Genomic DNA, 26,544 nt, shown 5'->3' with positions numbered 1-26,544 from the left:
GAAGTTACAGCTTGCACAGACGGACAGACGGATAGACAGTCACCCGGAATTGAACTCTTTTCTTCAGACAAATCATTTATAAATAACATTTACATAATATGTACAAGTATATAACACATATAACACTTTATTAACCTCGATTAGTTTTCAGTGATACAAGCAACTTTTAGCTGAGAAAAACTATTATATTCTGCAGCAAGATGTTGCAGAAGAGTAAAAAATAGGCACACTCAAGTGCTGAACACAATGAGCGCAACAGACTGCAAACGACATCTGTCAAATATTAAAATACACAGGTTCTTATGGATACAGTTATGTAGTTGTGCAGCTGCCTCAATAACTGTGTCGCTAAGAACTTGTGTATTTTAATATTTGACGGATGTCGTTTGCAGTCTGTCGCGCTCATTGTGTTCAGCACTTCAATGTATGTATATTTCTGTCCTATAATTAGGCATACCCAACACAACTTAACTGTTAGTATTAACAAAAATATGTTTGCATAAATATACACGTATAAGTATTATTAATAACTTATAAGTATTATTTCAACGAGGCATAATAGGAAATTTAAATGGTATTTCCACTTCTTAAGTTAGAAAGCGATGCTTACATATTGCATACTTATGTATGTATATTAGATTAATGTGAGCTTTTTAACAGATCTGCACATCCACATAAAAAATTTTGTATTTGTTTAATAACAAACAAACATCATCATGCTTATAGATAAGGTGGTTTCAATAAAGCTCATCTTATTTTGATTGAATCTACATTTAGGTCGAATATAATGAATAGCGTTGAAATGTGAACACGCAGTACGTTTCCGAGCGCAGTGATTGACATTATTCTTATTCTGTTTAACTATCGGAAGCACGCAAAATGCGTCGGCCTTTATTTGGCGTTGTGATATTTTCAGTCATCGCTTGGATCAACGTAAGTACACGCGCCGTCTGTAGTTTAAGTTCGTATCAATGATATGAATATGAATAAATTTTTAAAATTTTTAGGATGTCAACGCTGCAGCAACTAAGCAATCGGATGCGAGCAAATTCATTTCCGATGCCAGTACTCGTTATTATAAGCTTTATAATAAGATTGCAGAGGAAACATATTCATCCACAGATGACGAAGACTTTGATACAATATTTTCGAAACTGACCACTGTCAAAAGAGTAGCTGCAGAACTGGTTACAATTTCCGAAGAGGCTAGTGATTATGATTTGGAGAATATCCATGATATGCAAGTGAAAACGGCCTTGCGGAATCTTCGAAGAGTTGGCGAGCTATTTGTCTTGGGAGAAGATTACTTTTCATCGGTGCTGATAAACTTCGCTGCTCTTAAAGAACTTTCAACAGATAAAGACATCGAACCTTATTTGGGTGGCGCGTATATGCCAGATCAAGACGATAGCTCGCTAGCGTACTATCCGGATATACAGAAAATATTTCAGCGCAGCAATGATTCTGATGAACTGAAATACTATTGGGAGACTTGGCGCGAGAAAAATTTGGTTTGGTCTTCAGTTAATTTCTACACCATTATTGAAGCCTTTCAAAAGGCTGCTAAGATTCTAGGTAATATGTTCTTTCCCATTTCAAGTGCATAAAATGTATTAGAAACGGCGTAGAATATTTTTGAACTCTTTTTAAATGATACAAGTATATGGTACATACGAGTATGTATGTAAGTGTACTATATATATCATACTCACTTTTAAATAATATTTTTTGTAGACATACCGGTACTTGAATTTTGGTTTCGCTGCTACAATAATAAAGATTTTTTGCGGGAAATGGAACGAGTGATGGAAGACATTAAGCCCGCTTATAAGGAACTTCACGCATTCATTAGAAAGGAACTCCATGAGAAATATGGTGGGAGTGTTGTTAACCCTAGAGGTCCTATTCCAGATCATTTGTTCCAACAAGTTCGAGAACAGGCTTGGCAGGCCAATAGCGTTATCGAACCATATTTTCCCAAGGCAAACCTGCCCCCATATGACAGTTTTGTGGCGCATTACGATGCAAAGGACATGATAGATGCAGCAGAAAATTTCTATCAATCTCTCGGGCTCGATGGATTAGACAAGGAATTCTATGAGAAGCAGTTGAAGGAGCAAGACGAGAATGCTGAAAATGGAGATTGTAGAGCCGATATTTTCGATCTCACACCGCATGTATACATGAAATATTGTAAGAAGGTGGAGTTTAGAAAGTTTTTGCAAGCTCATGGCTATCTCGGACGGTTGCATTACGCCAAAGAAAAGCAAAATCTTCCATCATACTTCTTCAATTCTTATGATTTAGAATATCCAGTAGGGGAAGCCGTAATTTTGTCAGCATCTACACCAAAACATTTGCAAGCCATTGGACTTTCTAAGAATTTCGAATTTTCGGATCAAATTTTAATGAATCGATTGTTTAGAATGGTAACAATTAGTATGTTGCTAATGTATATTCCTTCACACATTTCTTATTTGTCTTAGGGTATTCATACAATGCTCAACATACCACTGTACTTCGTCCACACCAAGGTAATGACTGATCTGTTGAATGGTACAGTGGAAATCGAGAGAATTAACAAACATTACTGGGAACTTATGGTAAAATACGCTGGGGTGGAACCCCCCTCAGATCGTCCGGAAAGTGCTATTGATTTCCCCTATAATTTTTATTTGGACATGGAGGAAAACCATCAGACCAAGTACGTATCGAAGTTTTGACATAGGTGACCTGGTCTACGAGGTAGGTGTCAAAAAAAAGGAGAACAATTAATGAGGTAACGAGAAACTGACGATTATTTTTAACAGCTTTTCCCAGAAAACTAGTTTTCGCACGTTAGCCCCCTTTTCGTAGACCAGGTCACATATCCTGAAATTTTGCATGCGCGCACTTATAAGTACAAATACATATGTATGTATGTTTTACTTTTATACAGAAAGTTCGTATCTGAAGTTCTTGGCTACCATTTTTACCGCTCGTTTTGTGAAGCGACTCATCATAAGGGATACCTACATAACTGCGACTTTTACGGTAATATGGAAATCGGCAATTCTCTAAAGTAAAAACGAACAAATTCAAGTTAAAGTTATTAAGATCTTTAAAATGGGTTATTACCACTTCTCAGATCAATGATGTCTTTGGGTTCTTCAAAGCCTTGGCATGACACTCTGGTAACAGTTTTAGGCACCAATTCAAGTCTAAGTGGGGACGCTTTGCTTGCTTATTATACGCCTATGTTGGATTGGTTAAAGGCGAAAAACCGTGAATCAAAAGCCAAAATAGGCTGGAATTCCAGTCAAAAAAGTAAGTTCTTCAAGAAAACTTATAAATATATTATAAACATATTTTTTTATAGAAATCCTTTAAGTTTGAGGAAGAAATGGCACTTCTGGTTTACATAATGTGCGAACCTTATTATATGCAAATATATACTTATATTAATAAATATACACACGTACATATGTATATGCGATTATTTTTAAATACTTTGCATATTAAATATATAAATATTTCGGCAACAAATAAATAAATGTTATAGTTGTCTGACTTTCTTAATTTTCGCTGTCTTTGTTAAGTATATTTTTGAAAACTGTACCGCGAAAATACGTATTTTTAGGTTTTTAATTAAAGAATACCGGAAAACAAAAAATCCGAACAATCGGTTGTATGGTAGATATGTGATATAGTGGACTGATCTGACCGAATGTTACAGTAAATAGACTTTTTTGTTATAGCTGCAATTAAATTATTTATGCCATTCAATTATATCCTGACACCTTTGATTACAACTTGTAACTAAATACACAGAAAGCGATTGCCAGGTATGTTGGAGTAATCGAATGCAATATTTTGTTGCCATTAAATGCTTTTTTGAAACTTTGGCTTCTATTAAAGTCCAAACAAACTCTATTGGATTGGCGTCTGGTGACTGTGATGGCCAATCCAAGCAATATTATATTTTCTTTTGTTCAAAGCCGAGCCGAGCGAAAAGTTAATTTCCATCAACGCTGATCGATTTTACGTACCGCTGAGTGGATACGAGATTCAAAGCCGAAATCCGCGCATTTTGCTATTATTCTGGAACATATTTGCTTGTTAATTTGAATTCCGCAGATAAATTATATTTTTCTTCGCCCAAACCGGTTTTTTTTAGGCGAGAAGACGACGAAAAATGAAGAATTGACGCTTTGGGCGTAAAAAATAAAGGTATTTAATACTTCCTAATAGATTAGGAAATTCCCGCTATAAATTGGGCCTTGAAAATATTAATAGCGGCTATTCTAAATATCGCTGTACCATCTTTATCCGCAGGATCAAAACCCTAATAAAGGAAAAACGATCGTTGAGGAAAATATGGCAAAGAACCCAGAATCCAAGTGACAAATTAATTTTAAATAGAGCTACTAAATATTTAAAAACAAGGCTTAAACAGTTAAAAAACAACTCCCTTGAAACCTTTTTAACCAACCTTAGCCCTAACGCAACTCGCTCTGAATGTCTGTGGAATGCCACAAAATTTCTCAAACGCCCAAAAGCCAGAAAGGTTCCAATAAAAGACTGCAGCAATTCATGGTATCGGTCAGATGCGGATAAAGCAGAGGCGTTTGCTAAGTACTTAAATGAAGTATTCACACCATTTGATGCACTTTTTGGATACTACATGCCAAATGGATTTTCCAATAAGGCGTATTATGCGAGCTCTTACAATTATATTCAATGCCATACTAAGGCTTCAGAACTTTCCTACAGCCTGGAAATGTGCAGAAATAATTATGATTGCTAAACCAAAAAACCCGAAAACTTAGTTAGTTCGTATCGCCCCATAAGTCTACTGGTCGCTTTCTCAAAGGTATTCGAAAGAATTCTCTTACGAAGACTGATACCGGTATTGGAAAATTTAAATATAATTCCGGACCAACAGTACGGGTTTCGCAGACACCACGGAACTCCTGAACAATGCCATAGAGTGTTTAATAAATTAAGGTCAGCTTTAGAGCAAAAAGAATATTGTTCAGGTGTATTCCTTGATGTGCAACAAGCATTCGATAAAGTCTGGCACCCCGGACTGCTTTACAAATTAAAGAAAAATTTACCTGCTCCCTTTTTCTTTCTTATTAAATCTTATTTAAAAGATAGACAATTTTATGTTAGGGTTGGAAATGAGTACTCTAGTATGTATAAAATAAAATCAGGCGTACCACAGGGAAGTGTTTTAGGGCCAATTCTTTATTCGATATACACAGCGGATATCCCAAAAAACAACGATGTTACGATAGCAATATTCGCTGATGACACTGCAGTCCTAACTTCAAATAAAGTGCCTTCAGAATCTTCTGACATACTACAAAATTACTTATTCCAACTAGAAGACTGGCTCAAGATGTGGAACATTAAAGTCAATTCAGATAAATCTGTCCATGTTACTTTTGCCCTAAGAAAAGGTGATTGTCCTTCAATCAAAATTTTTAATACAGCCATACCTGTTAGTGATCATGTGAAATACCTGGGGTTACACATAGGTGGAAGGCTTACCTGGAAATATCATGTAAAAGCGAAAAAAGAACAAATTAATTTAAAATTGAGAAGTCTTTATTGGCTTCTGGGTGAAAAATATGTTCTTTCTCTTGAAAATAAACTGCTTATTTCTAAAACCATCATCAAACCTATTTGGACTTATGCGATACAAATATGGGGCACGGCAAGCAATTCAAATATTGAAATAATACAGCGTTCAATCAAAAACTCTCAGGTCAATTACAAAAGCTCCAATGGTATGTTTCAAATCATACTATTCACAGAGATTTAAAAATATGCAAAGTTAAAGATGAAATAAAAAAGTTTAGTGAAGATACAAAATCAGGTTAGAGATCCATCCCAATCCTTTGGCAGTCGCATTACTACAGGCACCCACTACAACAAGGTTAAAAAGAAAAGACATATTAAACTTGTAAACCCGCACGCATGCACGTAGTGTAAATACATAACATAAAGAAAATAGCAAATAGTTATGTAAATTAGTATGCATTTATGAGGATTTTTTATTTTTATTATACTGTCATTAAACAGAGGGTCACTTCATGAAGTAACACTCACAATTTGTTTGCACCTTAACAGTACATTTACTTATTGTCTATTAACATTAAGACAGATTGTAAATTTAACTTGAATAAAAAAAAAAATATTCATGGTAATTCATTGTAAGCAAAATATGAGATCACCATACCAATATACAAATGAAATATGAAATACGCGCGTCGGGGCGGTCAGCTTCCACTCTGCAGTGCCTGCGCGATTTCGTAGGAAAATGTACGCGCACAGTTTTGAAGCTGATTTATCAGCTTTGCGCTCGGCTCGGCTTTGAGCCACTCTGCAGCCAATCATCAATCATATGGAGTAACGTTAGCCGGACGTTCGAAAATCACCTAAAAGGGGGGTGGTGAAACGCCCAACGGCCAGATTTGATACCGGCTCCTATAAAGTCTTTATGTCTCTGATGCATTTAGTTATTGATTTATCACACTTTTAAGAAAACCGTTATTTGAGGAGTGGACAAGGTTATCCTATTTTCACAATATCCTAAGGAGAGTTAAATAATTTGTTCGTGATTCGTTGTGCCAAATTTGAATTGTTTATGTTTACTTACGGCTACATTTTGCCACTGCTTTGCCTGCAAACAGGAGCTGACAGGTCGAGAAGAATGCATCATTGAAATAATGGTGCATATCTTGTCTCGTATAAGGCAACGCTTCAAATATTTGGGTGTCTTATGATATGGGAAACTGTAAGAGGTATCGATAGCGAGGCCGCATAACTTACTGAAATTCGCGTCAAACGCTAGCATTCTGAAGGATGACTACTCTTCACGAACTACGTAACGACACTCCATCTAGCATCTCAAAGGACCAAAACTGGTCTATGTGCGGCTTATGAGCTAACCAAACTACCCTAACCTGTTATGGCACTTACACCCATTTGCAATCTCAGCCTCACTTGATTGCTACGGAACATATACATACATATAGAATATGTTCCAAGTTTCATTATTCTTCGTCTTTACTGGGGTAGACACCACTTACGTGGTTATAGCCGGGTTAACAACAGCGCACCAGTCGTTTCTTCTTTTTGCAATTTGGCGCCAATTGGAGATTCCAAGTGAAGCCAGGTCCTTCTCCACCTGGTCTTTCCTAGACGAAGTTATCTACGACGTGGGAGCCTAGCCGACAAGTGCTTCTTTATCCATTCTGGAGAAAGCAGAACTAACGGCGTGATTGTTGAGTCCAATGATATCGATATCATCGGCGTACGCCTACAGCTGCACTCTCGTATAGAAGATGGTACTTTTTCTATTTAGTCCTGCAGCAAGAGTTATTTTCTCCAGCAGCCGATTGAAGAAGTCGCACGATAGTGAGTCAACTTGTTTGAAATCTCGTTTGGCATCAAACGGTTCGAAGAGGTGCTTGATAGAACTTTATATACGATGTTGAGGAAGCATATTCTACAGTAGTTAGCGCAGATTGTGGGATCACTATTTTTGTGGATTGGGGAGAGCACACTTAAATGTGCGGGCATGCTTTCGTCCGACAATATTCTACAAAGAAGCTGACGCATGCTCCTTATCAATTCTTCGCCGCCGTGTTTGAATAGCTTGGCCGGCAATCCATCGGCCCACATCGCTTTGTTGTTCTTCAGGGTAATTGCTATTCGAACTTCTTCATGGCCGGGTAATGGAACGTCTGATCCATCGTCATCGGTTGGGGAGTCGGGTTCGCTTCCTCCTGGCGTTATGCTTTCACTGTCTTTCAGCAGGCTGAAGAAGTGTTGCCTCCATAATTTTAGTATGCTCTGGGCATAAGTCATTAGATAACGTCTGGGGGTTCTACAAAAGTATGCTTCGGGTTGTAAATCTTCTGTTAGTCGCCGCATATTTTCGTAAAATTTTCGAGCATTACCCCTGTCGCTTATCAAGCTCTTCGTACTCATGCCAGAGAACATAAAAGTATACTTTTAAGTTCTCTGATACCAGTGTGACACTTTCAAAAGAAAATTTCGATAGTATATATTCAAAAATATCCTGTGAAATCGGCGAGGTCGTATCTTAAATAGTTTTTGAATGGCAGCGTTCTAAACAGCGACCGCTCAGAGGTGCAAACATACATATATACATACATACATAAGTGAAACTTTAAACGCGTTTTTCTCGAAACGACATTTTTCAAAATTGCTGACATTATAACTCAACGAGAAATTGACCGATCGACTTCAAATTAAAACTGGATATAGTTGAATACATTTGCTATACAATAGACTACGATCCTTTTGATTGGTTGATAATTGTCAATTTGACATTAAAAAAAGACCATGTTTTTGGTAAAAAAACGATTTTTTTTTTCAAAATTACGCCCTTTTCTTAATTTGTGATATTTTTCAAAGATCGTAGTTCATTGTATAGAAAATATATTTAAGTTTAATAAACATTTTGAATTTTTTTGTTTCAGCTACTCAACCGACCGGAATCATGCCAGCAGTTGAGGGAGGCACTTTTTCTTCGGCACTTCCGCAGACAGCACATAACTCCGTTATTTTTCAATATTTTTGTAAAAAAAAAATTTTTTAATATAGTTAAAAATATACTTTAATACTTCCATAGAACGTCGAAATATTCAATCTAGTACTTTCTTTTAAAAAAAATTCACGAGAATCGCCTAATTTTTCATGCGTCACACTGGGATAGCCCCTTAAGTTCTCTGCTTAGTTTCTCTGCTTGAATAAACGTTCTCTGCTCTGGTTCGCTGCTCGGGTATGGATAGGCTGAAGCGCCCTCTGACGGTGGCTAGCAAGGGAACTAAGGAGCTCAATATCTTAGCAATTAAGTTATGGCACTTTTAGAAATTAATGTCAGTGTAGACTTCTATGAATTCAAGCAGCTCTCCAATCTGTTTTATTCTACTGGAAGAGTATTAATTTTCCATAACTCACTAGAAACAACCACCCAGAATCGGAGACATCGATTTTATAGGAAGTGAAATTATTTTTCGCATGCTAAGCATTAAGTTTCATGCGAGAGAAAGTCCATCACATTTATTTCTGTCGTCTCATATACAAACATACACACATATATCCATACATATATGTGTATTTAAATGCCGTGTATCGAATGCCGATCTGATTTCATTTTATTTTTCAATTAACTACCGCTAGTTTAAGTTTTGTCTTAACATACATTAATTTTTATTTAGATGTGGTAATTCCATTATACAGAGTTCGTTACATTTTTCAATATCAATTCAAATATTCACATTCACACACATATGTTTGTATATTGAGTACTGATATACAGATGTACATACATACACATGTATGTACATAAGTACATATATACATTATGTACTTAAATATTATCTAGAAAAATCTCTGCGCGGGTCGTAATTAGTTGGTCCATGGATAAAGTAAAACACGTTTAAGTCCAGATGCGAATCGGAGACCGCGATTGCTTCAACTGGCCGAAGCGCGATCAGCCAGTCTACGATGGCGCATATAACAATCAGAAGCAACAAAGCCCGCGGTCTCAACACTTGAACAAAATATCGCATTTTTCGTTAGCGTCGTTTTGGTGATTTGTCTTGAAAATTTGATATTGGAACTAATTGAAATTCAACGCTTCTGGCTTTTATATTGCGAATGTCGGCGGTTATATGTATGTATGTATGTATGTATGTATGTATACAAGTATCTAAGATGATGTGAGTACTGGTAGAACGTGTCAGATATCTTTATGTACATACATACATACATACATATGTATGTGCTAAGAAAAGTCGTTATAATGAATGCTTTATATTTTTCATGAAAATATAATATATTTTGTACGATCAATAATTTACACACTAGTGTATAGTGTCTAGTATACTCACTATAAGTAAGTCTATAATTGTCCAACCCTAGTTTGTCGACCTTACTAATAGGTAAAAAATTGAATCTTTGTGATTATATTCGTAATTTAAGTCTATAAATTGAGAATATAATATCATAAAATCGTTAAATTTTATTTTTTATATGATAGAAATAAAGTTTACGGAAAAAATTTTTTTTCATTTTTGAAAATTTGACAATTTTTTTTAGATAAATAAAAAAAATAAAAAAAAAAATCGGCCCACTCCGGGATTAGCAGAGATAGATAGTCAAATTAATTGAAGTTTTTTTTGAGGAATAAAATGGCGAACTTCCAAAAATATATGACGATTTTTTTAAAAACCCGATTATTTTATATAATTGATCGTGTTAAATTTTTTTCGTGTATTTTTTCGAAAAGTTCATTCAAAAAAAAAAATTAAAAAAAAGGTCCCCAAAAGTCAATTTCTACAAAAGTTATGGCTATTTGAAAATAAAAAAGGCATTTTTTTGAAAAATTCATAACTTTTTTGAAGTTGGACAAAAAATTTTGAAAAAATTCTCGATAATGTTTTTCAAAGGGTAGAAAAGGCTGGATAAGTTTCAGCAAAATCTAAAGGGGTCGGGTTCAAAAGTGGTCGATTTGGTATGGAATACCCCATACATATGTACATACTATATACATATGTATATATACATACATGTAACTGTAAAGGTATTAGCTATTTCATTAGACTTGGGGTATCCCTAGTACTATATGTATGTATGTATGTACATATGTAGGGAATCTATGACATCTTATGTAGGTAAAACAATCAGTGTTTGTGCGTTATATTTTCATATGATAATGGCATATGATACATTGCAAGGAATTTTCCTCTACAAGTGAAGCGGCTTGTGCTTTGTAAAACTAGTCCAAAAGTATCTCACTCCATTTGATCACCTGCGTTGGCAAGAGCAGTACACCCTACTCTTTTTTTATGCGGTATTTTTTTGCACGGATTTGAAGTTACACGGTTGAAAAAAATTTTTTTTTTGTGAAAAATTTTTAATCTAGTACGGTTACAAAATCACTGTCTTGTAATTATGTTTGTTTTTACCACACTTAGCACCATTGCTAAAATCAACATATGTATGTATGTATGTATGTGCACTCGTGGCCAGGCAAACCTTACCACTATAATTTCTTCAATTTTTTCGAACTTTTTCGTTCGTTCGGGATTTTCTTCAATTTTCTTCAATTTTGTTTTTTTTTATGTTTTTAGTAAGCTACATTATATTATCTAATTATATTTATAGCTTTTAATTTTTTACGTTTAATGAGTAAAACAAAAATTAGCTTTTCTGTGCTTATACAAAAGCGGCCGACTTTACTGTTTTTAAAGTGATACACCTACTAAACTTCGTGTTTCAATAAAAAAAAAATTAAATAAAATATTAATTTCAAATATAGTGTAAATTAAATTAAATTAAAAAAAAAATAAAAAATATAATTTTTTCATCGCATGTCAGTCTCTCACATTTCGAGCTCATTTTGTAAAGGTCACTATCCTTCAATTGATTTATCTGTAGGTGAATGTGTTTTGTTTCTAGTTTTTAATGGTTTTGAATAATAACATGTCATTAACTTATTTCTAAATAAAAAATTTCTATACCGCAAAAAGTACCGCTATAAAATGTAGTCAAGTATGCACAATACTTGAAAATTTTGAGTGGTAAGGTTTGCGTGGCCACGAGTGTATTTATGTATATAGTAGTAACTGGGAAATCCCCTTATTCGATAACTCTTATCTACAAATTTTGTTCGCATGACATTTACATTGCTGAAATGGATATCCCCAGCGATGATACCGACTTTAGTCCAGTTCAACGCAAACAATTGCGCTTGTTATCAAGTAGCGACGAATAATTATGTACATAGCTACTTACATATGTAAATATTGTTTCCTTATTTCTACTCTAATTTTTCTGCTTTTAATTCTGGATTAACAGATTTCTTTTGTTTTTTGCTTAATCTACCAATTTTTCACCTGTATGAATTATGTATTTTAAGTTTTAATGCTCAATAAAATGCCATATGAACATACAATTTGTATGCATATCTGAGTTTTTATACTTTTCAACATTTTTTACACGGTTTTTCGAAGTAAATATACATAAGTATATAGTTCTTTATTTAATCTTACACGGTTTTCAGATGACATGGAACGCATCCCCCATTTTACTATAGGAAACGCTTCTTTTTTTCACGGTTTTTTACACGGATTTCTGAGAAACGTATCTACCATGTAAAAAAAGAGTTGGATGTATTAAGAAGGCGTGGTCCTTGCTCATGTGCACTAGAGATTTAGACCAGTTCCACAGAAGAAACTCCTCATAACAAAATCTAGAGCATAGCAAGCAAGTTTGTTTTGAAGCCTAATCTATAGTAAAAACGTAAAATTTATATTTATCCGAAGATGAGGGTCTCTTGGTTGTTTTCTTCAAGAGTGGGAAGTAATTTTAATAAGGTACTGTATTGGTGCTTAGTCGCCTATCGTCTAAAGGGAGTTTCTTTTATTTGCTGTGCCTTAACTTGTAGCCCACATATTTTCGATGACAAACTTCCTTGCACACCACATACGTAAGTATGTACTTTTTCTTATTCCTCCCGTTGCCATTTGTGAGTTGGAGCACAAAACATTGGTGAGTTGTTTCCATGAGTTGTTGGCTACAACTTTTTGGGGAAATGTAAGGGTTAAATCAATGACAACATACATATGTACATATGTACATATCGAATGAGCGTAAAGAAAAATTTAATGTCATATAAATAATTATTTCACTTTGTTGAATACAGTTTGTGTATAAATAGATGTATGTATGTATATATTAATATTTAAGCGCATATAACCATACCATAATGAAAGAAATGTGAATGACAGTGTTACTTATTAATCCAGTGACAAGAGAAATCCGCAATCAATATACAATTACCTATACTTACATATACGTTTGCGGCAAGCCGTGGTTTCAATTTGTATTTGCCTCTGCTGAGAATGTCCACACGGCTTTCGAACACACACAACTTCACTGAAAGCATCCGTAACTTTGGGATTGCTAACACAATTTAGAAAACAGTCACGTACTAATGATAAACAAATAATTTTTCGTTTCTGCGACTTTTTGCAGGCGCTTTGCGTCAACGTTGTTTTTACATTTTGGCATTCTGCTTCAATTCTTCCAACTGATTTCAAATGCATACATACATACATATACATAAGTATGTGCATGTACAGAATTGTGTTAATGTGCCATTGTGTGTACTATATTTAACGAAAATTTATTGTTTACTGATTTCTGATCCGATGACTTGTCAATCTATTATAGATACTCTACAATTCATCATTAATTACAAGCGAAGTGACTCTGTAAAAGTTTCAATTTTTTTATAGTTTCGATTTTGAAAAATTTAACAAAATATAGATTTCGTAAAAATTTAACTAGGTAGCCTGACATAAAAGTTATGGTGATCAAAATATAGTAAAACTAAAAGTTCTTGTATGGAAAACTTTTGCATTTGACAAGATATATTCACGAAATTTGGTATAGATGATAGATGATTTTCTAAGCCAACAATGTAATCTCCGCAAAAATTGTTCAGATCGGATTACTATAGCATATAGCTTCCATACAAACTGAACACATAGTTACTAAAAGAAATGCACCTGTGAAGGGTGTATTAGCTTCGGTGCAGCCGAAGTTAACATTTTTTCTTGTTTTATTAACATTCAATGCGCATAGCGATTCACGTATGATGTCTTTAATTGACTCAAAACGGTTTCCCCGGAGCGGTCAAAAATACTTGCTCGCGACAAACAATTATCACCGAAAGCCTGTTCAAACATTCTGAATGTTTCGGTACTAGAAATTTAATTCCGCACATAAAATTTAATAGAACTTTTTTTGAATAATTTCACTTATCGTAAAATCGCCTAATGCACTTTACGTACTTCAGAAAGACAAGCGGTATATAGTACTATTGATATTATTCCTTGGCACAAAGCTTATTGCAAGGAAAAAGTTCTGAGATACATAAATTTCAGAGTTAAAAATCATTAATAGATAATAGCATTAGAACTAAAAATGAACTTTGCAGTATCAAAAATGTTGATATATTTATACTCTCGCAACAAAGTTGCTAAGGAGAGTATTATAGTTTTGTTCACATAACGGTTGTTTGTAAGTCCTAAAACTAAAAGAGTCAGATATAGGGTTATATATACCAAAGTGATCAGGGTGACGAGTAGAGTTCAAATCCGGATGTCTGTCTGTCCGTCCATCCGTCTTTCCGTCCGTCCGTCTGTCCGTCCGTCCGCGCGAGCTGTAACTTAAGTAAAAATTGAGGTATCGTGATGAAACTTGGTACACGTATTTATTGGCTCCATAAGAAGGTTAAGTTCGAAGATGGGCAAAATCGGCCCACAGCCACGCCCACAAAATGGCGAAAACCGAAAACCTATAAAGTGTCATAACTAAGCCGTAAATATCGTATTAGGGAGGGGCATATGTAGACGCAATTTTTTTGGAAAAGTGGGCGTGGCCCCGCCCCTACTAAGTTTTTTGTACATAAGTATCTCGGAAACTACTGTAGCTATGTCAACCAAAATCTATAGAGTTGTTTCCTTCAAGCATTTCCATATACAGTTCAAAAAAGGAAGAAATCGGATAATAACCACGCCCACCTCCCATACAAAGGTTATGTTGAAAATCACTAAAAGTGCGTTAACCGACTAACAAAAAACATCAGAAACACTAAATTTTACGGAAGAAATGGCAGAAGAAAGCTACACCCAGGCTTTTTTTTAAATTGAAAATGGGCGTGACATCGCCCACTTAGGGACCAAAAACCATATCTCAGGAACTACTAGGCCGATTTCAATGAAATTCGGTATATAATATTTCCTTAACACCCTGATGACATGTATGAAATATGGGTGAAATCTGTCCACCACCACGCCTTCTTCCAATATAACGCTATTTTGAATTCCATCTGATGCCTTCTCTGTATAATATATACATTAGGAACCAATGATGATAACGGAATAAAACTTTACACAAAAACGGTATTTGAAATATATGTAATTGACTGATAATGAAATCTCGATTATCACTTTATCGTGCGAGAGTATAAAATGTTCGGTGGCACCCGAACTTAGCCCTTCCTTACTTGTTTTATTTGTATTTAAAACATTTAGTTTAAAACTACATTTTTTAAGATGATACAAAATGTTTTAAGAGTATCAACATATAAGCATATATGATATATATATTTAGAATTGATAGGTTGCCCTCAACTAAAACTCTATAAGAATTACATTGACTAAATCATACAGAGATATGTACATGTGTTCACATATTTTAGTTGTTAACCAGTTAAAAATTCCGTACGTAATGATCAAGCACCTAAAGGATTTTTTATTTAGGGTGATAACTCTGGGAAAAATTCTCGGGATATCAAGGGAAATCACGGGAAAAATTAATTATATTATTCATAATAGAAAATAAGTGTAAGCAAATGCTGCATAAGCCCTCCTCAAATATCGAGCCAAACTATTTATTTTGCTCTTTATAGCGGAATTTATTTCAAATAACATCTTAAATTATTAAAGACCAAAAAATATATAAAAAGATGTTTAACTTGATCTTAATCGGTCAGTTTAAATATGCCAATTATGTGAAGATAGTTTTTTAATTAAAGGAGTTTTTCATATAAGAACTCGATGTAGTGGTCCGATATCGGCGGTTCGGACGCGTGCAAAGTTTCAGATCGATTTCTTAAAAACTGAAAGATTAGCATAAGGGGGGAGCCTGCTTTAGAGCCTTAAAAAAATCGCTTTTTTTGAGAATTTTTTTTGGGAGGGAAAGACATAATTGATTAAAGCGAAATTTTTAGGGTTTATAGCTATATATTTAAACATTATTCACAAATTGTTTTGGTACGAAATCTTTGATATTCTGCCTTTGGGAAGCAACTGCCCGAAGCATCTCGCATGTGCATTTGTCGGACGGCGGGCAGGATGCAGGTCCAAATTTATATCGGAAACAAAACATTCAAAGAGGTTCATATTTTTTTAATAATTTATCTTCTAGTTAAACTAAAAAAATCCAAAAAAAAAAATTTTAAATTTTACAAATTTTTAAAATTGAAAAAAAAGTTATTTTTGACCAAAAAAGTTTTACTTTATGTTGTTTAAAAAATATGTTCAAACTTGACTTTTCTAAGTTTTTTTTTTTAATTTAAATAGAAGATAATTTAGTGCCAACGATAATAAACTTTGCCCCAATTCCATACGACGTTTAGTTTTTTTCTATCCTGTCCGACAATTAAGAAAAATCATAAAGATTAAAAACCGAGAAATCGCGCGTCAAAGTTTTCGCTTTCTGCCCAAGCGCTAATATACATAATTGCTAGACGCTCGGTCACTATTTCCCTTCTAGCTTCGAAAATATTTCGAATTCCCATATACATATGTACATATAACTTTGGGGACATATTCTCAGATTATTTTTAAACAGATTGAAGCTTTTAAAGCAAGCTCGCCCCTTAAGCAAATATAATTTTTTCTCATACGATTGCAAAAAACTCCATCAACTTACTGTATATACTTACATACATACTACAAACCATACATTTGTTTACATATTTAGTAGTTGGGCGAATATTGAAATTTTAAGTCGGAAATTGAGGCACACCCCTTCTGATGGCGTTTAATTTCCTGGATGAGTCGCTGGACTGTATGCTCAAGAGGACAAATTTTAGGATATGGGATATATATGTATATGTATGTACATATGTAAATGTAAAATTAAATTAATATGGATTTCCTATTAAACCTTCGAAAAATGTTTTATTTTTTACATGACAAAATAACAAACAAACACTTGGTAATTGAACGATTCACAATAATTAGGAGAAAAACTTGGTTACAAAAAAAAATATCAAAAGCGATGAATAAAAATCCGCTGTGCACCTCCTACCTTTACGTATTGAGGTTGTTGGTTAGACGGCAACATGTTAAAAAACAAAAAAACAAACGAATCTGAAAAAAATATTGAGAAAAGACCTCACTCAAATTTAATAGCTCGAACATAGAACAGAATAATGGCAACATTTTTGTGAGAAAAGAAAACTCTATAAAGCTTTTATTACTGTTTATAACTCAGTTTGGTATTATCGATATCAACTCAAATTCAGATTAAAATATTGTCAAAGGAAGAGCAGTGTTTTGGGAAGTTCCTTCCTGTCTCATTTAGCAAAAAATAAAATCCTTTCTTACTTTAATGAAAATAGCTCATGAATCAGAAACAATCATCATTTATAAGCGGTTTTGTCCATTTTAATAATTATTCACCCTCTCGTAGGCAATAACGGAATTGAGTTGTTTTGATTTTTCGTTTAAAAATGTTCAGTTGTTTTCATTTATTTAGATTAGCAACATCGGTGAAACTTCGAGTGAAATTAGATGTAGTTCGTAATACCAAAAGAGAATTTGGTTGATCTGAAGTTGAATTGCTTTATGGATCACATATCCATTGAAAAGAGTGCTGGAATGAATTCTCAATTACACATTTTAAAACTCTTGATTTTATTTTCCACTTTTTATTCATTTTGTGCATTGGAAATTTGATTAATGGCGAAAGCAATGGTTCCGACATAACCAACATCTGATCAAATCACTTCGTTTAGTTTTTACATTAGATCTAAACAAGCAAAATAACATGGCAATTCAGACTCTTTCTATTAGAACTTCCGCAGTAATACTTAATGAATAGCATGATAAACTTATAGTCTAACATACATACATACAAATACGTGTCACTTTCTTTAAGTTCTAAATTATATAAAAATAAATACTTATTATTGTACTGCAATTTCGTTTATGAACATTCACTATTTCGTCTAGCTTTAGGCTTTTGAAGCAAATTTTTCTCGCTCATACGTTTTTACACAAGGGCTGATGTGGTTTCTTTATTAAGCGCTTCGACTATATGAGCGATTCTTCTGGCATTCGTTATTTTCCATGTAACAAAAGCAATCGCGTAGATGAAGAAACCAATACCTGCAATCAAAAATTAGAGTTTCGTGTTTTTGGTACGCTTGGAACTTACCCAATAGAAGAATAGCCTCCGATGTTTGATCGTGCAGTGTTTTGGAAACTGCACACAAAATAATTAATCCGCTTAGTAAACAAAATGAACCAACTACCGCTGTTAAAGTGATAACTATTAAAACCGGATCGCTGAGTGCGTAATCACAAGCGGAATGATTTAAGCAACGTTGTGATGTTTCGCTATAAGTATTTATTTCGTAAATATCTATCTACATATGTACATACTGATATATATATTAAAATTAACACAAAAGCAATAATTATAATGCTCTTATTAAAATAAATATTTGATGAATTTACCGAGAGTGAGAACAATACGATTCCGCTATGCGTCTTATATTCATGATTGCACTATAATAACTGATTGTCTTGACTCCATCTGAATAAATTTGGTACATGGACGGATGCGAGTGTTTATCGAAGGGATATACATATGTGTGTACATACAAACATACATACATATGTATATGCATTTTTTCAGGCGGGAAATTTTTCGCCGTATTTCCTGTGTTGGACTGACACAACGAAGACGTCTGTAGCTGCCGCCTATTTTTGTAACTGTGAAGTATGGGGTTTGAGCAGATGCTCAGACTTAAATAAGAGGTTTCCAAAAATAGATGACTCCGCTCGTGCCATCGCCCATTGTACGTCATTGATGAGACGACTCCACTCCACTCAACTTGTGTGTGTGTGTATGTAAGTGCATTATTTGTTTACTTATATACATATGTACGAACATAAGCGATTGTACACAAAGTTATCCACACGTTGAAATTCATTCTAATTTACTCATTAAATGCACTAGTTCACAAAGAGAAATACAGTTATAATTTGTATGTATGTATGCATGTAAAGGTAGATTTTAAACAGGAGTTTTAAAATTACTATTCGCTAAACCAACACAAAGTTTTTATACTGATCCAGAATAAAGATATTCTTTGCTGTTGGAACTACTCATAAAATCTTTTTTATAAATTTTTCTTATATGTTATGTACATACATACGAGTATATAACAAGCAAAGGCCAAGATCGGGCGTTGCCGAAATTATATACTTTCATAATTTGAAAAGATATAGTACATATGAAATATAAGTACATGTACATATATTGAAGAGTCTTCAAAATTGTCAAGTGGAAAAGGGTATGAATCGAAAGGGCATTCTTAACACTAAAACACATTGTGCCAAAAGAAACTTGCGTGCAGATTTTCGAAAGCTCTATCAAAAGGCAAATAAGTTGATTAAATTAAAATTATATTATTCGGGAGTTGGTGAAATTTCATCTAAAACTTGTGGCTTTCATCCATTGAAGCTAAAGTGTTTGCTGTAATTCCCATTTATTATATACACAGGTCACAGGAATCTGACGATTACTACAAACAATACTTATAAACCGCTGGGTTATAAGTGATACAAATTATATTAACCTATTAAATGCCAAAGTAAAATGAACACCCCAATTTTTGCAAAATATTTATTTTACTATTGTTTACAATCAAAATAAACACGTAAGTATGAAAAACAAAAAAAAAAAAAAATTAGGCCCCCTTATAGGGGGGTGTACTTAATTGAGTACAGCGGCGTATTACAGGTGGAAATTTTCAAAACATTGTTTTTCGACAGATAATGTTTTAATACATTTTTTGCATTGCCACCGAACTCTAGCGTGACACATAACACACCGTAATGGTTTTTCAAGCTTTTGTGGGTAGTGTCCTACACCATCTTGGGGCAAACCTGGGACCAGTGAAGAAGAAGGCCGAGACTTATATTGTGTTTTTTGGCGTAACTAGTACCTCGCAATAGAACGTCGAAACAGGAGCTGATCCATGCTATCACTGTGACTCATTACATGCAAACGTCAAGCATTTGCAATTGTCATATCTAGCATATTTGTGAATAAAACCCACCACCACTTTTTCCCGTGAATTGCAATCCTATAGAGAGAAATTGATTGGTCAAATTCATCCACCCCGCCCATGTGTTTCTTATAACTTTGAAATACCTTTGGTATGTTTACATCTGTTTTATCACGTTGCAGAGACAACTTAACAAAGGTTCAATTGTGGCATACTTTGTCGCCATAGTGCAAACGCTATTATCCTTCCATCTTACTAATAGAATTTCGTTTTGCTTATCAAACCTGAAATCATACGATGCACGGTCTTCTTGCTTCATCTCTTTAGTACTTCTCATGGGACATTTCTTTGTTCTATTTTCTCTTATCGTTCCAGTTGCTCGATATCCTTCTTTTTTGAGGTCTACCAAGAGATTGTAATTAGTAAAAAAGTTATCAAAAAAAACCTGGTGCCTTGATGGACCAGTCTGCAACCATTGAAGTAACATTTTAACAACTCCTGATGCTAAGGGGTCAGTAGAAGCTTCAACGGCTTTTCCACAATAAAAACCAAAAACATAGCAGTATCCTGTGGAACTTGCTATGGTGTGACCATATCCTCATCGGCGCCTTCTTCATCCGTCAACACGCTAGGTTCCGGTGGTGTGATCGCGAAGTCTGAATCACCGTCATTGTCACTGTCTTCTAAAACGGCGTTAACGGCTTCTGCTAAGTCGTTCTAGCTGTTAGAAGAGTTAAAACGTTTTGAAGTCATTGTCACGAAACCCTAAAAAAAAGTGAAAATCTTATATGGATTCTGCCGCTGTACCTAACCAGGAACAATAAAGTTTAAACTACGATTTTTTTGTAATTATAAGCTGTAATATTCTTATTCGTTATTTATATTACAAGTATAGGTACAAACAACAAAATAACATACATAAATTAACCACTATACATGTAGATCAACAAAAAAATAATTAAATTGTATGCTTACCTTTATAAGCGTTCACACTGATAACTTATAACCCACTTTGTGACAGATATTGTGGATATTCTCATCTAAATTGGCTATTATTTTAGCGCATCGTGTATGCCGTATTAAAATAAATTGAACCAAACAACAATAGTTTTAAAAGTCTTAAAAATAGCCTCAATATTATACAAGGTCTGTCGCAAAAGAAACAGAACTTTTTAAATATAACTGTTTCTGGTGGCGCCACCTATCGGTGGATATATGAAATAAAAAGCTTGATCTCTTGTTGATATTTCGTAAAAATTTTAAAACGATTGGATAACTACAATCAATGCTATCGATCAAAAAGTGACAGCAGCTTTTGGTCATCGGTCGTAAAATGCAAAGAGCAAATATTAAATTTTGTTTTAAATTTGGGAAAACGTTTACTGAAACATTTCAAATGATTAAAAAAGTTTATGGTGATCAGTGCCTATCCCGTAGTAATGTGCATGAGTGGTTTAAGCGATTCCAAGAAGGTCGTGAGGACCTCTGTGACGATCAGTAGTCGGTCGTCTTCAGAAGTCAAAATTAAAGACAATGCTGATTTGTTTTTACGATTCTGAGGGTATTGTACACCGAGAATTCGTCCCACCTGGCCAAACGATTAATGCTGTGTTTTGCCTTGGTGTTATGAAGCGTCTTTTGTCACGCATTCGTCGTGCTCGACCGCTGGGTGCCTTTATGATTTTGTAACTGATTTAAGAAATGTTTAACTTTAAACTATAATTTTTTTTTTATACATACATACATATTCAACATTTAATTTACAGCACAAAATCAATACGGAGTTGAAACGTATGACACATATCTGAATTTTATTTTTTCTGGCACAGGGTGGTACAACTTTCGCATAATGATAAAGTAGATCCGAATTTCGAATAGAATACATTTTCGAATCGAGTTACAGAATAGGCCTCCTGGTCCCCTTCCTAATGAACTGCTCATTTTCGAAAACGGAGATTTTTCGAAATTTTCGTGGACCACTTGACGTGGTTTGACATGTCGGTCTGTGCGCAAGAAATAAATTTTAAAAACTTAAAAATAAGATGAAAATGATTTTGATTTTTTATGACATTTGTGGCTCAGTAGAAATATTGAATAATTTTTAATTTTTGGGAGGATCCGTGGATCCGCCTCTGGCATATACTATATATAACAAGTAAGGAAGGGCTAAGTTCGGGTGTCACCGAACATTTTATACTCTCGCATGATAAAGTGATAATCGAGATTTCATTATCAGTCATTTACATATTTTTCAAATACCGTATTTTTGTAAAGTTTTATTCCACTATCATCATTGTTTCCTAATGTGTATACTCGTATTATACAGAAAATGCATCAGATGGAATTCAAAATAGCGTTATATTGGAAGAAGGCGCGGTTGTGAACCGATTTCATCCATATTTCGTACATGTCATCAGGGTGTTAAGGAAATATTATATACCGAATTTCATTGAAATCGGTATAGTAGTTCCTGAGATATGATTTTTGGTCCATAAGTGGGCGAGGCCACGCCCATTTTCAATTTTTAAAAAAGCCTGGATGCAGCTTCCTTCTGCAATTTCTTCCGTAAAATTTAGTGTTTCTGACGTTTTTTGTTAGTCGGTTAACGCACTTTTAGTGATTTTCAACATAACCTTTGTATGGGAGGTGGGCGGGGTTATTATTCGATTTCTTCCATTTTTGAACTGTATATGGAAATGCCTGAAGGAAACGACTCCATAGAGTTTGGTTGACATAGCTATAGTAGTTTCCGAGATATGTACAAAAAACTTAGTAGGGGGCGGGCCACGCCCACTTTTCCAAAAACATTACGTCCAAATATGCCCCTCCATAATGCGATCCTCAGTGTCAAATTTCATTTTAATATGTTTATTTATGGCCTAGTTATGACACTTTATAGATTTTCTGTTTCCGCCATTTTGTGGGCGTGGCAGTAAACCGATTTTGCCCATCTTTGAACTTGACTTTCTAATGGAGCCAAGAAATGCGTGTAATAAGTTTCATCATGATATCTCAATTTTTACTCAAGTTACAGCTTGCACGGACGGACGGACAGACGGACGGACAGACGGACGGACGGACAGACAGACATCCGGATTTCAACTCTACTCGTCACCCTGATCACTTTGGTATATATAACCCTATATCTGACTCTTTTAGTTTTAGAACTTACAAACAACCGTTATGTGAACAAAACTATAATAGTCTCCTTATCAACTTTGTTGCGAGAGTATAAAAATCATTATTCTAGTAAACTTGTGTGTTGGATTATCTTAATAAAGTTTTGCTTAAAACAATTTCCCAGGCAAACTTTAGTTTTATGATTGGCGGTAATGAAACTAAGTGAGACTATGACTTAAGTATGTACTAATAAGATACTAAATATGATTGTGATCTATTCACAATTTTCCCAATAACCAATATTGAATTTATATCTGTATTGCACAATTTTACATTTTGTTTTGTTGTTTTATTTTATTTTTCAGCGTTTTAAGATATTTTAAAGCGCAAGTAAAATCTCTTTTTTTTATCATTCATTTTACTGCCGAAAATCGGATTCTGATGAAGTTGTGTTAACAGCAATTATAATTCAACGTCAAGGAAATGTGGTGAAGTGTATGTTTTTACTTTTAACAACACATTTGGAGCTCTCATGTGCTGAACACATAGAGAGCGACAGACTACAAGCGACACCTCCCACATATTAATATACACACGTTCTTATGGACAAAGTTACAGTTCCTTGTCTTGCTGTTATGTCGTGTCGCTCTCTATGTGTTCAGCATATCATTGATTAAATAAATATTTTCAAGGTGCCATGTTCTGCAAAGTGATTTGCTCCTTGCTATTTTTACCACTCTAATTAGATGCATGCGTATGTACATTTGTATATACTTATGTACATGTTATACATCTTCCTTGTTATATACAGCCGTTACCTGTGCGTCTGTGAAATTCCCATTCAACGCATTCTTTGAAAGTAATTGTGTACAATGCTCAGCGACCGCAAGGCGCATTGCATGAGATTCAGTAATGAAAAGCTCCGCTCCTTGGAGGTAATAAAAATTCTGATTCTGTTGTTATTCTCTTAACTGTTTATACTAGAAACAAAAAATATAAAAAATAAATTGCAACATTCTTAAGTTTTACTTACTTTTCCCCAATTGCGCGTCTTAGTTTGCCAGCAAAGACTCTGCTTATACATATGTACATATGTATATAGTACATATGTAGTATGTACATATACATATTACATTACATACATATGTAGCCGTTCAGGGGCATGTGGTGCTGCTTAGGAAAATGAAAAGTGGTAAGTTGTTCGATAATTTATAAAAAGACTAAGACGTCCTATTTCGAAGAGTTCGTTAGTAGGTGTTGTGCGCTGTTAAAGTTACCATACCACACAGGAGAGATCGCCAGATTTTAATTAAAGGGATAATTCGCTGCATTAACTTGTTATTGTCAAATAAAAATGTCTTTTTATTTTTTCGACACGTGGGTTTTATGCTTTCATTTCTGTTTAACACATACTATAAACAGCTAATTTTGCCTTTAACAGGAGCTTTCGCCCTTACTTTAAATCGCTTTCTGCTGAAATAATGTCTGACTTAAAGTAATAATTGATTAAATGATTTCCTTACTTCGGTTTGATTTTAGTCATATGTATTGATTATCAATTATAACACGTATTTCTAAGTTTTATGTTTGCAATGAGTTCTGTAGAGTGATTACTTTAAAGATTTTTCATAATTTTGTTCTATCAAAAATGTTAAAATTTTAGGTAAAACCGCTCAATTTCGGTGCTAGCCTTACTACTGCTACCTTTAGAAATCTATAGTGTTACTTTGTGCAGCTCCAAAGTTGAAATGTATGATTCTATGATTGTTATGAGTAAAATATATTCTGTAATTGCGATACAAGGACCCGATTCAACCCATTCTTTATACACAGAGTAAATATTATCCGAAAAGGAATCTCTCTGAGTTTCAAGTTTATATCTCACATATTGACCGATGTATTTGGTATTTTATGATGATTTAATGATATTAAGTTATTGATTTATTGCGCTTTTAGTAGTTTTTTAACCGCTCTGTTATATGGGGAGTGAACCGGGTTATCTACCGATTTCTCCCAATCACACACTGTCGGTAGTTTCTATAATATTTGTGCTGGGTGAATTTGGTTGTTGTATCTACAGTAGTTTAGGGGATATATACTTATATTAAACTTAAATAGAGACGGGGCCATGCCCACTTTGTAAAAATTTTTTGTCCTCAGGTGAATACGATCTCCTGTTCCAAATTTGAGTTTTATATCTTAATTAAGTCCTTAGTTATGACACTTTATAGGTTTTAGGTTAATGGCGATTTGTGGGCGTGGCAGTGGTGAACTGTAAGTAACTGGTTGCAAGAGTATAAAAATAAAAAATTCCCTAACTACATATATTAGTGTTTATTTTTACATTTGCGTTGCTGTACTATTGGTCTATAAGAATAAAATAATTTATTTTTATTCGGCAGATAATGTTGTCTTGATTTTAACTAAATTTGGTCAGATGGGATTTTTAATTTCTTGTCATTTTTATTCACTATTCAGATAAATGTATTTATGTATGTATATGTGATAAACTCCTGAAGTCTTGCCTGCCAAATTCAGTGGAAACATTCCTCATTTGCATTATAATATCATTGGTATTATGGTATATAACTGGAGAAAGCAGAACTAATGGCGCGGTTGTTATGGCCAATGATACCGATGTCATCGGCGTATGCCAGCAGCTGTACACTATTGTAAAAGATTGTACCTTCTCCATCAGCTTTGTAGCTCGAAATCTTTCTCCAGAAGATTGAAGAAGTCGCACGATAGGGAGTCGCTTTGTCTGAAACCTCGTTTGGTATCGTCACTTTACACAGTTTTGCGGGGATACCAAATTCAGACATACCGACTCTCTTTACACAGGTCTTTTCCAAGATTTGGCAGTTGCTGATTTTTCAGGCTTGAAGCCACACTATTAAGATCCAATCAGTTTGTTTACGGTAGGCTTTAATCTTTTACACAGTACGCTCGATAGAACCTTATATGCGATGATGGGGAGGCTTATCCCACGGTTTTTGGCGCAGAGCACACATAAATTCCAATCGTTGGCCTTGTCTCCAAAGAATGTCTGACCATATTCTCCAAAGAAGCCAATGCATAATCTTTATCAGTTCTTCGCCGCCGTATTAGAATAGCTCGGCCGGCAATCCATCGGCCAACGCCGACGGGCAATAGGGCGTCTGATCCATCGTCATCGTTTGGGGAATCGGGTTCACCATCTTCGAATGTTATGTTTTCACTGTCATTCAGGTGGTTGGAGAAGTGTTCCCTCCATAATTTTAGTTTGCTTTGGGCATCAGTCACTATGCTCCAGTCTTGAAACCTTTTGTTAGTCGTCGCATCTATTTGTAGAATTTTCGAGCATTACCTCTGTCGGGCAGCTTATCGAGCTCTTCGTACTCACGTATTTCGGTCTCTTTCTTTTTTTGGCTGTATGTACATATCTCAATCCGCACTGGCTGTTATCGATCGTAACGTTACGAGGTAGGTAAACTGTTTTCTCTCCATTGCGACACGGCATTCCTCAACGTACCAGCTGTTCT

The 26,544-nt window shown here is 34.6% G+C and overlaps 2 protein-coding genes across 2 annotated transcripts; one reads left to right on the top strand and one right to left on the bottom strand.

Moving 5' to 3' along the window:
* The first annotated feature begins 821 nt into the window (after positions 1-821).
* LOC120772512 (angiotensin-converting enzyme) lies at positions 822-3,468 on the top strand. The gene is made up of 7 exons (XM_040101158.1): positions 822-933; positions 1,008-1,575; positions 1,735-2,429; positions 2,487-2,704; positions 2,939-3,061; positions 3,128-3,306; positions 3,359-3,468. Exons 1-7 carry the CDS (start codon positions 880-882, stop codon positions 3,367-3,369), a joined length of 1,848 nt encoding a protein of 615 aa, XP_039957092.1. The 5' UTR covers positions 822-879; the 3' UTR covers positions 3,370-3,468.
* A 14,049-nt stretch (positions 3,469-17,517) lies between these two features.
* LOC120772080 lies at positions 17,518-18,501 on the bottom strand. Its single transcript, XM_040100477.1, is given in 4 exon segments — positions 17,518-17,993; positions 18,043-18,224; positions 18,345-18,448; positions 18,451-18,501. Coding segments are annotated over 4 exon segments (453 nt in total). The 3' UTR covers positions 17,518-17,877.
* Between the last annotated feature and the right edge of the window lie 8,043 nt (positions 18,502-26,544).

Source organism: Bactrocera tryoni, chromosome 3 (assembly GCF_016617805.1).
Source record: "Bactrocera tryoni isolate S06 chromosome 3, CSIRO_BtryS06_freeze2, whole genome shotgun sequence".
Lineage (NCBI taxonomy): Eukaryota > Metazoa > Arthropoda > Insecta > Diptera > Tephritidae > Bactrocera > Bactrocera tryoni.
This window is presented reverse-complemented; position numbering and strand designations above follow the sequence as displayed.